Genomic DNA, 14,003 nt, shown 5'->3' on the forward strand with positions numbered 1-14,003 from the left:
AGCACCCAGCTCCCAGGGCAGAGGTGAAGACTGAGGGAGTCAATACACATCACGTCCCTTCCACAGCGCCTGGCACAGACACTCAGTTACCGCCGCCATCATTACTAGATCTCTCACAGGATTAGCGTCACAAAAACAGCGTGAAAAACACGAGGTAACCAAGCCATAACGGAAAAGAATCTGAAAAAGGATGCATATACACACGTGTGTGCACACACACACACACACGTAAATGAATCATTGCTGTACACCAGAAACTAACAAGACGTTGTAAATCGACCACACTTCAAAGAAATTAAAAAAAACAAAAACAGCAGGGACCAGGTACCGTATGACCAGACCCCGGGTCTTTTTTCAGGCACTTTACCTTTCTTAATTTATTTCTCACCAAAGCTCAGTGAGATGGAGAAACTGAGGTTCAAGGACGTTAAAGGATTTGCCCAAATGTATACAGTTAACAAGTAGTCCGGTCGGGATCCAAACACAGGCTGTTGAACTCGAAAGCAGCAGTGGTGATTAACCCAACAACGATGAGGCTGGCGATGATGAAAATGATGAGTCGCAACGCCCTCACCCCGTGCAGGCTCTTTTATCCTTCACAACCCCCTTCTGAGGGCGTCACTGTCATCAGCCCCACTTTACAGACGAGCAACCTGAGAAGAGGTGATTTCTCAGTGTTGCAGGACCTGGGATTCCGATGGAGATAATGGATAGAAAAATCGTTTGCGAAGAATGTGTATCATCAAAAGTAAGGTATTATCATGAAATCCCTAGAATTCCATAGCAAGATGTCTTCGCCAACTGGTTTAATGTTAGCTCACATCCCAAAGTCTGATAATTCACCAAAACCATCCCAGACTCTGGGGAGGGCAGGGGACACTTTGACAAGCTTGAGAAATATTCTGTCTTGTTTTTAAGTTGAAAGCATCACTGAAATATTCACCAGAATATATTAAAATAAAATATTGTCCTCCTGGTTTTAAAAAAAAATGAGAGAGTTGAGGAGGAGCTGCAAAGGAGAGGAGAAACCTACGGTTTGACCAAGTCAGGGATTTTTCCAGTTTCCTGCTGGAGTAACCTGATCCAAGTTCTGGGTGATCAAATGACTAACCTGGAAATTTGAAGATTCACATTTATGGAAGAAACAGCAATTCTTCCAAATCAGGAAACCCTGCTAATCCTGGAAGCCTTCTGAAACATCAAGGATCACACACAGTTTGGAAAGCAATAAACACTGAAGATACTCCCAAAAGTTTGTGCTCAGTATAGAAATAATCTAACTCCTTTGATCCATTAATTTCTATTATTTGCTTAAGCATTAGGGGAAAAAATGCCTTAAGAAAATATTTCACTATTTTTGTTTAGAAATTTATGTTTCCTTCTAAAGAGAGAAAGGAAGGGAAGAAAAACAATCACATGGAAGAAAGAGAGGGAGAGGAGAGAAGGAAGGAAGGAATCGCATGGCAGGCTCCAACCTGAAATTCTCAAAATACCATCCCCAAGAGCCAACTGTTTCTTCATTAATGTGCAAAACCATTCCTCCCCTTGCACAACTCAAAGGTCCCACTTCTGGGAGACCATGCTTAAAGAAACAAACTGAACTGGCTAAAACCGCAGTATTATCCCTTTTATGACCCACACAGATACTTCACCTTTTCCCCTTCCCCTTAAAAAAGTGCCAAGGCCACAAGAAGTGGAAAAAGTATTTCTTCCGGGATTACCCAGGGAAGAGAAAAGTATAATTTAAAAAGTGCAAATTTAGCGTGGAAGCCATAAGCCCTTTAAATCTCACCTTGGGCTTTATGCAGCTGTGTTCTCATGACCACACCTGGCAAGCTCAGTGAAAATTATGTTAACTACACGCTTGGGAAACGGTGAAGGCCTATCTCAAGCCGTTCAGCAAGCCTTGCAGTACCACTCCTGCAAGGGGACGACGTTTCCAGCTCTTCTCCGCCCGGGCACCAGCCCTTGCGTAAAACAGCAGCACACTACTGGCTTCAAGTGTGCACAGACGGACCCCGCCTACCCAAAACCAACACATCCACTGCCTCATCGGTCAGACTGAGGGCCTCTGGGGTCTACAGAGTTGTTTTTCCAAGACAGGACAAGCTGTTCACTTAAATTCTCCTCTCCTTAAACTCCAAGTTGTTAGACCTCAGAAGAGTACCCTCCAAAAGAATCACCAGGAAATGGCCAACTTTTCCTGATGGGACCTCAGCAAAACTTAAAAAATAAATAAAATGCTTGCATAAATATTGCAACAGACAGTGCTATGTCCTCCCACGAAAGCACAGGCTGGTCCCTGCCCCTCGATGGATGCTCGGACCCACCTGGGAATGGCTGACTAGCAGACGCACGGTTATCTCCCACAGCGCTTGGCCTGGCCCCCCTCACTGCCACACACTCATACCCTGAAGAAACGGGGTGCACCGGGCTTCCAAACATCACTGCCAGTGCTCTGCTTGAAATCTGAAATCCTTGGCAACCACCTCTAAGTGCTAAAATCCTATGACTGCTTCCTCTACTTACCTTGGGTTGTGCTCGACGAGGAAATGCAACTTTGGGGTCAATCTGGGGGAAAAAAATGGAAAAGTAGGAGTCAGCTGCAGGACTTTGAGGGGAGAAAAACAATTACGATTAATCGCCTAAGTATTCATCACTCATTTCTCAGGCTTTGAACCCAGCTTTCAGTAACTTCTCAAATAACTCCAAACTTTCCTTAAAGTTCGATGTAAACTTTAGCAGTCCCTCCCAAAATGTAACAAACACAGCAAGCCTTTCTGAAATGCCCCACTGTGTATTTCAATGTGCAATGCTTTAACAAGCTGGACAGAGTGTGTCCTTATTTAGGCAAGGACAATTAACATTAAATGATACCTGCATCTAATTTGTGATGCACAGCTGGGAGAAAAGATGGGAAAATTGAGAAAAATCAAAACATGAAAATTACATGGAAGGACCTTTCAGCAATAAGTAACTGGATGGCTGTTGTTCTCCTCAAGGATAACTAAACAACACAGGTGGAGAAGAAGATTCCAAACATTTTTTAAATTAACAACATCCAAAAAGCCCCCCATCGACATCCAACAGGATGCTCTGCTTGAACTAGTTCACTCATCTTTTGCAAAGTAAAATTACCTACGATGAATCAGAAGAACAGTTCATTCTGTAGTTACATCTCAAAAGAAGTGAAGTCGCTCAGTCGCATCGGACTCTGCGACCCCACAGACTGTAGCCTACCAGGCTCCTCCGTCCATGGGATTTTCCAGGCAAGAATACTGGAGTGGGTTGCCATTTCCTTCTCCAGGAACTCTTCCCAAACCAGGGACTGAACCCAGGTCTCCTGCATTGTAGACAGACACTTTACCGTCTGAGCCACCAGGGAAGTCTCAAAAGAAAGCAGATGTCAAAAAACTATGGAGCCTGAGCTGATTCTTAAAATAATAATAAAAAAGTTAAAATAAAAGGAAACGTAGGAGCTAAATGCACCTGGATTTTAAAAATCACAGGGGTAAAGATCTATCAGCAACCTAAACCCATATTACAAAAGTAAGGCCATTATAGGGAGAAAGTAAAAGAAAAAAAAAAATTACTAAAAAAAAGCAGTCAGAATCTAGTGTAACAATTAGTGTATTCCCCCTACCCCAACCCCAGTCTGAATGGAGAAAAAACTGTGCCCCACATCAGACATCTGCAGGTCTCAATCAGGGACTGGCTTTAAAACCCCAAACAATTCCCACAGAAGCTTTTGAGCCTGATAGGCTGATTTGAGAGGGGGAAAGTTGTTGGAGAGAAAATATGGAGAAGGAAGGAATGAAAAAATATTCCCACTGTTAGTTTTCATTAGATTTCTAAATGTCACAAATCTTCCGGAAGAATTCAACCCAGAGCGTGGCAAGAATACAGCTACAAGTTAGTTATTTATCCGCTTTGGCTTTCATATTAAAATTTTCCCCTTTTAAAATGTAAATCTCAACCTTGTTTTCAGTTCTGCCACCGGGGCGAAGGGGAGAGTAATGCTTTGGGAAAAAGCACAGAGTGGGAGAAAGTCACACCAGAGCTGATTCTCTTCCCAGACTTAACATCCCCTAGGACCTAGGCGGTAAGACATAAAGATTTACCACTTTTATTAAGGTAGTTTAAAGACCTCATAAAAGTCTGCAGCATGCTTTCCACCTTTAAACATCACCTGAGAAATGAGAGATTACTTTGCAAAAACTAAAACAGACAAAAAAATCTCTGATCTAGGAACTACCCTTTCATGGAGATTAACATTACCGCAGCTACAGGTATATTCAGCACTGACTAGGAGCTGTTGACAGGAGAAATACAACAGGTGTGGATTTTCCATGCTGTTGACCAAACATAAGACAGATATGTCTTTTCATAAACACTCCCCAAAAGTTGTTGTTTTTTTTTTTTTAAGTTGATCAGCACACAATTGCAATAAGCACCATGTTTGTGGGGTAAAAGGGTGAGGAATGTGTCAAGAGGAAAATGCCAGGAGTTGGAGGAAGGTAGGGAGAAGTAAAGAAAGCAGAGCACTTAAAAATATATATATATATATATCTAAAATTACAAAACTAGAAGCCAATTCAGAATTCCAGTATCGGGTGTTGGTAACAGCGTTATACCACAATGAAAGTTCTTCCATGGGTCAAATGTACACGCTGAAACCTCAAATAGAGAGGACAGGTCAAGAGAAAACTGGCAAATCCCAACCTTTTGTACATCCCTGTCAACTATTTTTTAAAAAACGAACGAAAAAGAAAACTACCAAAAATGAAAACATTAGTTAGTTAGGTACAGCTCTACTTACTGTAGCTACAAATCCTCTAGGAAAAAACTAGGGTACTATTTTGGATGTGAATGGCCGTTACCTAAACAAAGCTTTTAAGGTAACGGTAAACAAGATCCTCGTTTCCATGTCAATAAAGCAACCGCGTCTGTCTCCTGCACTGAACGTTGTGAAACAAAGTCAAAAGCTAGGTTATACTAAATAACAGCGACCAAAACATGTCTACAAACAATTATCGAGGCAAAACTGCAGGCACCGCATGTGATACCGAGGTACACAACCCACCAGCCACCATAGAAATCAAATGCTATTTCTCCCCCGCAGGGTGGGCAGAGGGGTGGATAATAAATTACCAAATTTACCCTGAAATCTCTCTCCTCTTTAATTTTATTAGCTTCGTGAAATGTCTAGCCGAGAAGTCTAGGAGATAAAAAACCCTTCATAGGTCCGTTATCACCCTGCAAACGACTGTCCCTGAAACTAAATGATCTCAAAGTGCAAAGAGGCTGGGCCACAAGCTAGGACAAGTCTAGCTCAGTTAATAAAGCAACTCGGAGTGTGGGGGGTCTTTTCTTGGGGCAGGAGGCGGTTGGAGGTACGCCTCTGACCTCCTATCAGAGAAACAGTGAATTTGCAAAATCAGTTCAGGGTCACCAAAGGTGGCCAGGTTTTTCTTTTCTTCTCCTCTATTTAGTGTTAAAAGTCAAGAGGGATTTGAAAAGATCACTTGTTCTACTCTTTTCTTTAACAGAAGAGGAAACTGAGGCCTAGAGACACGGAACAGCTTGCCCAAGCTCTGCTCGGACAGCTGGGCCTAGAACCTGATTCCCTGCCCCGACCCAGTGGCCCACTATGGAGAGGTGAGTCCCCAGCAGGCCAGCACTGCACCCCAGTGTGGCCTCAGGGACCCTGCCTTGGGCAGCGGTACAAAGACCTTGGGGGAACTGTAGTACTCAGGGAAGGCAGGGGAGCCACAGTAAAACGCTAGGAACTCCTCTCCTCTCCCCACCAAATGTATTCTCATACACTGGTAGTGTCTTCCCTTCCTCTTCTGACCTTAGAGACCCATACCCCCTCAAGACTGGACCTGAAAACCTTCTCATGATGTAAAACCACCTACAACTCAAAGGACCTGAGAAAGGAAAGGAGAAAAAACAAAACAAAAACACTGATACCCAAGGCCTTATCCCTTATCAGCCGTAGATTTCACACCATCTGGAGTCACCCACTGGACGCCCAGCTTAGCTCTGGAAGGTCTCCTTCCCTTCTCAAACCGCATTCCGAATCCCAAGTGCCCCCAGGAACCTGTTGCCTGGACAGTGATTAGCGCCCCCGGCCCCCCGGGCGGCCCTGAGACCGGCTGTGCGTGCCTTCTATAAGCCGATTCGAACGGCCACACTGGGGAAACGCGGGCAGGGCTCGGCTGACAAAGGAAAGTTGCCTCGGCCCGGTGCTGGAGTTTCTTTTCAGGGTCTTGTTGGTCCGGAAGGTAGCCTCTCGCCAAGCCGACCCCTCCCCCAAGCCCAGGCCTGGCAGCATCGTGAGGGTGGGGGGGAGGCTGCGGGGTGGGGGCAGACCCTGAAAAGAAACCCCCAAACCCCGCGGCGGCGGCAAAGTTGAGAACCCACACGAGCTCTGCTGCAGCGCGCCCCGCTCTGAGCAGAGGCAAGAGAGGGCGCTGTCTCTTTAAACGGGGCTGTCAGGGCCCGGGCGGTCCTGGAAAGGGGGCGCGCGACCACACGGAGAGGCAGAACCTACCGTCTTGGAGTCTAACTCGTGGTGGGGCTGGCCTAACACTTTATCTACACTCGCCGGGTCTGCGAACGTGACGAAACCGAAGCCTCTGAAATGAGACAAAGAGGGGGAGACACAAACAAGAGAATGTGGCACCATCGGGAGCGGCCAGGAGTGAGCCCTCGCTGCAGAACGCAGAGCCAAGCGGCCCCCACACCCCCGCTCCCCCGTCGTCCCCATCCCCCAAGCCTTCAGCCCCCCGGGGCCCCACACGGAAACACATCAAGGCTGAAGGGGGCAGTAGGGCGGGGGCGGGGCGCGCGGAGGTAACTTGGGGGACGCCGGTGTCCCCACTCCTTGCCCACCTCAGTTTCTCTCCTCCTCCCCCCGCCTTCCCTTTCTTTAACGCTTTGTTTTATTCCAAACAAGCCCCGGCACTCAGAGGAGACACAACCAGCTTTCTAAGAGGGGGGCTTAAGAGTTCGGGGCGCCGCGAGTGCACACATTAAAAAAAAAAAAAAAACTATGTGGAAAGTGAATGAAGCTGAATGTCATTTGAAACGGGAGAAAAAGAAGCGAATGGGGAAAATGACTTAAAGCGCAGATGTGGACATCCCTGTATCCAGAGTTCAGCACCAATTAACAATAACCTTTGGGGTTAATGGGAAGGGAGGGGGGGAAGATGGAGCGACGTTCGAAACCAGCCACATGCCTGAGCCCCGTTCTAAATCCGCTTAGCTACTTCCGAAGACACCTCCAAAAATAACACTTAAACTTTGTTCTGAAATAAAGACAAAATCCAGAAGGGGATGGTTTACCTGGAGCGTTTCGTAGTGGGATCTCTCATGACCATACATTCTCTAATTTCTCCAAATTTGCTAAAATAGTCTCTAAGGCTATCTGTAGAGAGAGAAAGAGAGAGATGGGGGGGGGGGGGGGGAGAAGGTGTGTGGGGGGGGGGAAAGCAATGCAAATTCTGATCAAGGACAAAAACCAAAAGTAGTTTTCTGTTGTTATTCTGGGGGGTTTTTTGCACACGCGGGGGAAATTCGGCAACAGAGGTCGCGTAGAGGGCTCGGAAAGGATTTGCTATTTAAAAAAATAACCTTGCACAGGAGAAGTGGGGAGCCAATGGCGGGGGGGGGGTTCCTACACCAGGATAACAAAGAGCAATAAAGAAGCCAAGAAGGGGGGGACCCGGGCGTGCCCCCCTCCCTCCCTTACCTGGTGAGGTCTGCCAGCTGAGTCCGCCGATAAACATTTTACTGGAGGGAGAAAACATAACAGAAGTGAGCACCGATGTCAGATCGGCCATTTTGACGTGTAACTTACAAAAGCTAAAGGGAGAGCGGGGGGGAGCGCGCGAGCGGGAGCCGGGAGGTGGGCTGGGGGAGCGGGCGCCGGCCGAACGCCACCCCGAGGTGCGCGGCTCCCCGGGGGGGGTGCCGGCGGGTCGGGGGAGGGCTCCGGAGGGGCCGGGCGCCGCGCTCCGCCGGCCCCGCCGCGGCCAGCGGAGCGAGCCGGGGAGGCGCGGGGCGCAGCGGCTGGAAACTTACCCGGGGTCGTGCTGCGAGTCGTTGGCGCCGCCCGAGCCGCCCGGGCCCCCGTTGGCCTCCATAGCTGCGCCCCCCCGCCCCCCCACCCCCGGACACCGAGCCGCGCGGCGATCGGAGCGCAGCGGCGGCCGGCCCCGAGCCCGAGACCTCCCGCTCCCTCCGCCTCCTCCCCCCGCCCGGCTCTCCGAGTCCCCGCGAGCGGCGGAGCCGGGGCCGCGCCGAGAGCCGTCACACGTGGGCTCGGCTCCGCTCGGGCCCGCGACTCGCACACCCCCCGCCCCGCCCCCGCGGCCCCCCCCGCCCCCCGCGCACGTGGGGCGGGGTTCTAGAACGTCGTGTAACCAATGCCGCTGACGTCACGGCCCCCGCGGACCCCGCCCGCCCGCCCGCGCGCGCTCCCCCGGCCCCAGCGCCCGGACCCGGGGGGAGGCCCGCGCGCCCCGCGCCCACGGGGGCCCCGCCTCCGGGCGGGCCGGCCGCTGGGGGGGCGCACCCCGACTTCCCCGGGGTCACATGGGCTGCGGGGGGCGGGAGCGCCGGGAAAGGGGGAGGCGCGGGGAGCTCGCTGCCTGCCTGCCTGCTCGCTCGAGCCGGGGACGAGACGCCCCCCACCCCTCCAGCTCGGCCTCTCCATCCAAGTTCCCGGTCCCCGGCCGCCCGGATCCGGGGATGGCAACCGCCGCCCGCCCGCCTCTGCGCCCTTTTTTCCAGCCGCCGCGCAGAAATTTAGGTCAAGGACGTCGGGATCAAACCCAAACCCTGGCGCTCCTTGGGCGCTCCCGGAGACCCCCAGAACGGGGGGCGGGGGGCTTTCAGGATGGTGCGGACACCCTCCGCACAAACCCCAGCCACAAGTTTTATTTTCCTTTCGCGCTGGAAGTTCTGTCTGGCTCTCGATCCACACCGGCACGTCTTGCGCGGCTCCCCGCCCTTCCCCGGCAGAGGTACGAATCCGTGCCCGGGGAAGGTTATTTTGGAACTTTGAGGAAACGGACGCGATTCCAGTGGTGAGAAAAGGCCGAAGGAAGGGTTTCCGCGTTAATCAGACGGCGCTTTAAAAAATATAATAAAATAGGTTTTATAGGGGTCAAGGTCAAATGATTGGAGTTTAAGTCAAAATTTTTTGTATAGTAAGAAATAGTTTTGAGAGCATCTCTGGGAGGGCCGGAAAGGGTGGTTATTTCAGAAAACCCCTCTCCATCCCGTTTGTGCTTTATATATATATATATATATATAATAGATATAATAGATATATAATTGTTTTATTCTGTTTTTATGCCGAGATAGTAAAATGCACTAGACGTAAATAGCCCAAGCCCCCCACCATCTGGGGACGTGGCTGAAGGTGGCAGAAGGCTTCAAACACACCCACGCCACTTTGGGAGCAGTGTGGTGCGGCACAGGTCCTGGCGCACAGTAGACGCTTAATAAATGCTGGTGTTGATCTTTGCCGGCACTGAAAACTTGTAAAAACCGATTTTGTAGCTTCCCAGAAACATGGCATGCTTTTCCAGCTGATTTCAGACTGGCCAAATTCAGGCTGGATTCAATTTATAGAGTATTTAAAACAATAAGGATATAATTATCCTTATTGTTTTAAATTATTACAATAAATTGAGTTAATATGGCATGAGGGGCAACATAAAGTTGTGGTTCATCAAGTACCAAAGTAATGTTAAGCATGAATTGATGCCCAATTAACAGTTTTCCATTCATTTTCCTGGAATTAGGACACAATGAGGTACACTCAACACCAAAACTGCACCGGGTCCACTGTGGGTCTTGGAAAAGCAGACTATCTGAAAAATCCCAACATCAACCAAAGCCTTAATCTCCCTGTCTCCTCAATTGGGGTAATTCTATCCTTTACAGATTTAGGGTGAGGGAAGTGATTGAAATGAACACATGTAAAAGTCCCTTTTTCATTGCACTCCTATATGGGTTGTGCTTATTATCAATGATTCAGTTCAGTTCAGTTGCTCAGTCGTTTCGGACTCTTTACCACCCCATGGACCCCAGCACAGCCAGGCCTCCCTGTCGATCACCAAATCCCAGAGTTTACTCAGACTCATGTCCATGGAGTCAGTGATGCCATCCAACAATCTCATCCTCTGTCATCCCCTCTCCTCCCGCCTTCAGTCTTTCCCAGCATCAGGGTCTTTTCCAGTGAGTGAGTTTTTCACATCAGGTGGCCAAAATTATATCAGTCCTTCATACAATTTTTAGAAAGCACTTTAAAACTTTAAACCAGAAGCCCAGGCATTTTCCAATTCATTCCAAGCTGCTTCCCAAATCATCTGGGGTCCCATGTGTTGAAAACCCAGTTGTTATTATGATTATGATGATTGCTTATTATGACTATTCTCAATAACAAAATGCAGACAACAGAGCTCATGGGATTTTGTGGCGGATTTTTACCTTAGAACCACAGGTGATTGGTGCTGGAAAGGCCTGTCCTGAGCCAGCCCCCTCATTTTACATCAGGGCCCAGAGGAGCAAAGCTTACCAGTTTACACCCTACCCCCACCCGTCAATTCCCTAAAGGGGGTCTGGTCATCAGTGTCATGCCCTTTGGTTCTGCTGCATGTATGTTTATTCTGTCCTTTACAAGGCGAGAGTGAAGTGCCCTTGTTCCCTGTTGTAGACCTACACAAGCTGAACTGAATTAAACCGAGAGAGGAGCTAGCCATGCAGTTATAAAGAGAAAAGTAGATCTTAAATCACTAATACTACGTTGTTTTATTTACTTCTAACACGTGCAGTAACATTTATTCCTCTTGGTCTAAAGGTCTGAGTTTGGGCACATGAATGGAGTCGCGTACCCGTAACCATAGAGCGGTTCCAGGAAAAGTCTCGATGTCCAAAAACGTCTCTCTTGCTTCTCTTAGTTTATTATCATGCATTTCTCCTCCAGCTTATTCCAGCTTATATAGCGCCAGGGTCAGGAGAGTCCTAGGAGCACACCAGTCCTCCACCCTCTTAAAGCCTCGTAGCTCATGACACTGTTGGGCACTCCCTTCTCGTAACTCACTCTTCCCTTGGCATTCTTGATGCCCGCATTCTCCTGACTTGCCTCCTTCCTCTCCAGCCTCTCTTCCTCTCTTTGCTCTCACTTCTCCTCCTCTGCTTTTCCTTTAAATAGTGGTGTTCATTCTCTCCCTCAGCTATACACCCTTATTTATTTGAGATTCTCCGAAGGTTGGGTTAAATGCCACCTACCTTCTGATGCCAGTCAAATTAAAATCTCTAGCCTGATCTCCCCACGGAACTCCAGACTGGTTAATTTCCTATTCATCATTTACATTTAGCCTTCCTAAAGATATCCCAAACTCAACTTGTCCAAAAACACATGCTCATTTCCCCAAACGTGGACCTCTTTATAAGTTCTCTTGATGAACAGAAAGAGAGCCCCAGGCATCTTAGAGACAAGGTTGGCTCCTTTCCAGGCTGACACCTTCCCATGTGCAATCCATCACGAATCCCTGTTGGTTTTACTTCCACAATGTCTCTCAAATTCACCTTTCCTGCTACTGCATCTCAGATCTCCCACTAGAGCCCCTGAAGTTGCCTCCTAAACACCCTTCCCACATCAGTTCTTAACTCCTCTAATATGTCTGGAAAGTATTCCTTGACCTCTGACCCAGCTGAATCCCCTTCAGTATGCACTGTTATCCTGCCAAAATGTCCTCTGTGTACCCTACTTTGTGTGATCATTTGCTTCATTGCTTGTCTCCTCCACTAAGCCATAAGCTCTCAAACATTTCTGCTCTCCAAGTATTAATATTAGCACAGAGCCCACTAATGCATGGTTGACGCCCAGCAAATATTTGTTGAACGAATGAAAGACTGAATGAAGGAAGGACAACGTCTAATTTCATTGTAGGAACTTTTGTATCCACGTCCATAAGTCAATCAGGCTGCAGTTTTGCCTTCTCATGTTGCCTTTCTCTGGTTATACTGGCCTCAAAAAATGAACTGGTAAGTGTTCCTTCTTTTTCCATTTTCTTGAACAGTGTGTATAAAACTGGAATTATGTGTTCCTTGACTGTTTGGTAGAACTAGCTGGTAAAATGTCTGGCTCTGAGAGAAACATTTCCTAGGTTGGTTTTTAACTACTGATTCCATTTCTTTGATGCCTGTGGATCTCTTTATAGATTTTATAGTCTTCCTGACTCAATTTTTACTCATATTTTTCAGGGAAATTATCCATACCATCTAGGTTTTCAGATTTATTAACAAAATGATGTTCATAGTTTTCACTTAATATATTCTCATCTCTGCTGCATCTATCCATACTCTCCATTTTTTTGCATTCCATATATTATTGTATGTGTCTTTTCTGGATCCATTGTGTCTGAGATCTCCCTATTTTGATCTAGTGATTCTTTCTACTTTCTACTAGTGTTTGCAGAGAATCAACTTTTAATTTGGTTAATACTATTTTTTGTTTCATTAATTTTTACTCATATATATATATTATGTTATTACATATAAGAATATATACCATATATAAAAATAAAATTGTGTATTGTTAATGTATCATATTTTCTTTGTTCTATTCTCTGGATTTATTTTGTTGCCTTTAAAAAAATTCTTGCTGGCTTAAGTAATTAATTTTCAGCCTTCTGGGTTTTTTATTTTTAACATTTAAGGCTATGGATTTCACTCCAAGTGTCACTCAAACTACATTCCACAAGATACATAGGAATTTTATTACCATCCCAGGCAAAGAATGTTTAGATTTCAAGTATGATTTCTTCTTTGCCTTAATACACATACATTTTTACATTTCTAAACACAAGTTTTTGTTTTGATTTTTAATTATTTAAAAATCTGGTCTGACTTCAGAGAGGTGGTCTGTAAAGGAGATTCTTTATTATTTGTCAAGATTTGCTTTGGTAAATAGTCAGTTTTTATAAATACTCCATGTGGTCTTAAAAAGAATGTGTATACTTTGTTATATAGCATTCTATATGAATCTATTAAACCAAGCTTGTTAATTATGTTATCTAGATTTTCTGTAGCCTTACTAATATCTATCACTTTTTATAGTATTACATTAAAACGTCCTTATATGACTACATTTGCCAGTGCCTCCTATAAATCCTTCAAATTTTTCTCTGTATTTTGAAAGTATTTGATAAGGTACATCAAAAAGGGCTGTGAAAATCTCCTAATATGACTACAATTTTCTATTTTTTACATTTTAGTCCTCATTTTGCTTTGTGTTTTCATAGCGATTATTTCTTTAATATATGCACAGATGATCTTTAACTCTAGTGTTTTTTGCTTTAAAGTCTACTCTGCCTGCAGTAAATATAATTACTCTAACTTTCGTTAGCATTTGTCTGGCATAATTTTCTCCATCTTTTTGCTTTCAACCTTTCTATGTCTTTAATTTTTAGGTAAGTTTCCTATAAACAGCATACAATTGGACCTTGTTCCTTTATTTATTGGGTTGACTGGTAAGTATAGCTCATTTACATTTAATGTAATTACTGATATTTTTAATGAACCTTGGAGGCACAAAACTGTATTAGTTACAATCTCTGGCATAAATATACTCTCATCATAGGTATATCCATGGCCTTATTTCATTTTTTCCTATGATGAACACTTATAAACCTGCTATTCAACCAGAGACTAAAACAGCAACGGTGACTGACAACTCCTTGTGCGTTCCTCCCCCGTTTGCTCACCTAAAGAAACTGCCAGTCTCAATCTTGTATGTACTCTTCTTTTTTGCTCTTTAAAAAGTTTTACCAAATTTTTATCATACACTTGGTTTAAAATTTATGAGAATGTTCTAAGGGCTATCTTTTTTAGTCCACATGGTTTTAGTAAGATTCAACTAGATTGTTGCATCTGGTTGTAGTTCGGTACTTTTCTGATTGTGCTACCGATTACTTTGTTCA

At 46.0% G+C, this 14,003-nt stretch overlaps 1 protein-coding gene and 2 long non-coding RNA genes across 18 annotated transcripts in view; 1 reads left to right on the top strand and 2 right to left on the bottom strand.

Moving 5' to 3' along the window:
- The window catches only part of MSI2 (musashi RNA binding protein 2), a 406,318-nt gene extending 397,984 nt beyond the window's left edge, over window positions 1-8,334 (bottom strand). For 10 of the 15 annotated variants that reach the window (XR_015148343.1, XM_086360855.1, XM_086360857.1 and 7 more), the window contains exons 1-5: window positions 8,089-8,318; window positions 7,757-7,797; window positions 7,351-7,432; window positions 6,557-6,641; window positions 2,530-2,571 (exon numbers count right to left, since the gene is read on the bottom strand). Coding sequence is in view for 11 of the 15 variants with exons in the window: in XM_086360855.1 (XP_086216981.1) it covers window positions 2,530-2,571; window positions 6,557-6,641; window positions 7,351-7,432; window positions 7,757-7,797; window positions 8,089-8,150 (312 nt within the window). In the remaining 4 variants the exon portion in view is untranslated. Of the gene's footprint in view, window positions 1-2,529; window positions 2,572-6,556; window positions 6,642-7,350; window positions 7,433-7,756; window positions 7,798-8,088 lie in introns of those variants that run through there. The other 5 variants (XM_086360866.1, XM_086360863.1, XM_086360853.1 and 2 more) reach the window with 4 other exon arrangements.
- On the bottom strand, window positions 350-1,193 carry LOC147352745 (uncharacterized). The gene is made up of 2 exons (XR_015148348.1): window positions 1,112-1,193; window positions 350-686 (listed from the first exon to the last, which is right to left on the bottom strand). It is a non-coding gene; the product is annotated as an uncharacterized LOC147352745 (long non-coding RNA).
- A 201-nt stretch (window positions 8,335-8,535) lies between the features above and the next one.
- On the top strand, window positions 8,536-13,801 carry LOC147352746 (uncharacterized). Of its 2 annotated transcripts, none has more exons than XR_015148344.1 (4): window positions 8,536-9,095; window positions 11,972-12,066; window positions 13,494-13,553; window positions 13,664-13,801. It is a non-coding gene; the product is annotated as an uncharacterized LOC147352746 (long non-coding RNA). The 2 variants fall into 2 exon arrangements; XR_015148345.1 differs by having other exon boundaries at window positions 8,540-9,032.
- The last annotated feature ends 202 nt before the right edge of the window (window positions 13,802-14,003 follow it).

This window comes from Bos grunniens, chromosome 19 (assembly GCF_055505025.1).
Source record: "Bos grunniens cultivar Pamir isolate PY7600 chromosome 19, Bosgru_T2T1.0, whole genome shotgun sequence".
In the NCBI taxonomy this organism is placed as follows: Eukaryota; Metazoa; Chordata; class Mammalia; order Artiodactyla; family Bovidae; genus Bos; species Bos grunniens.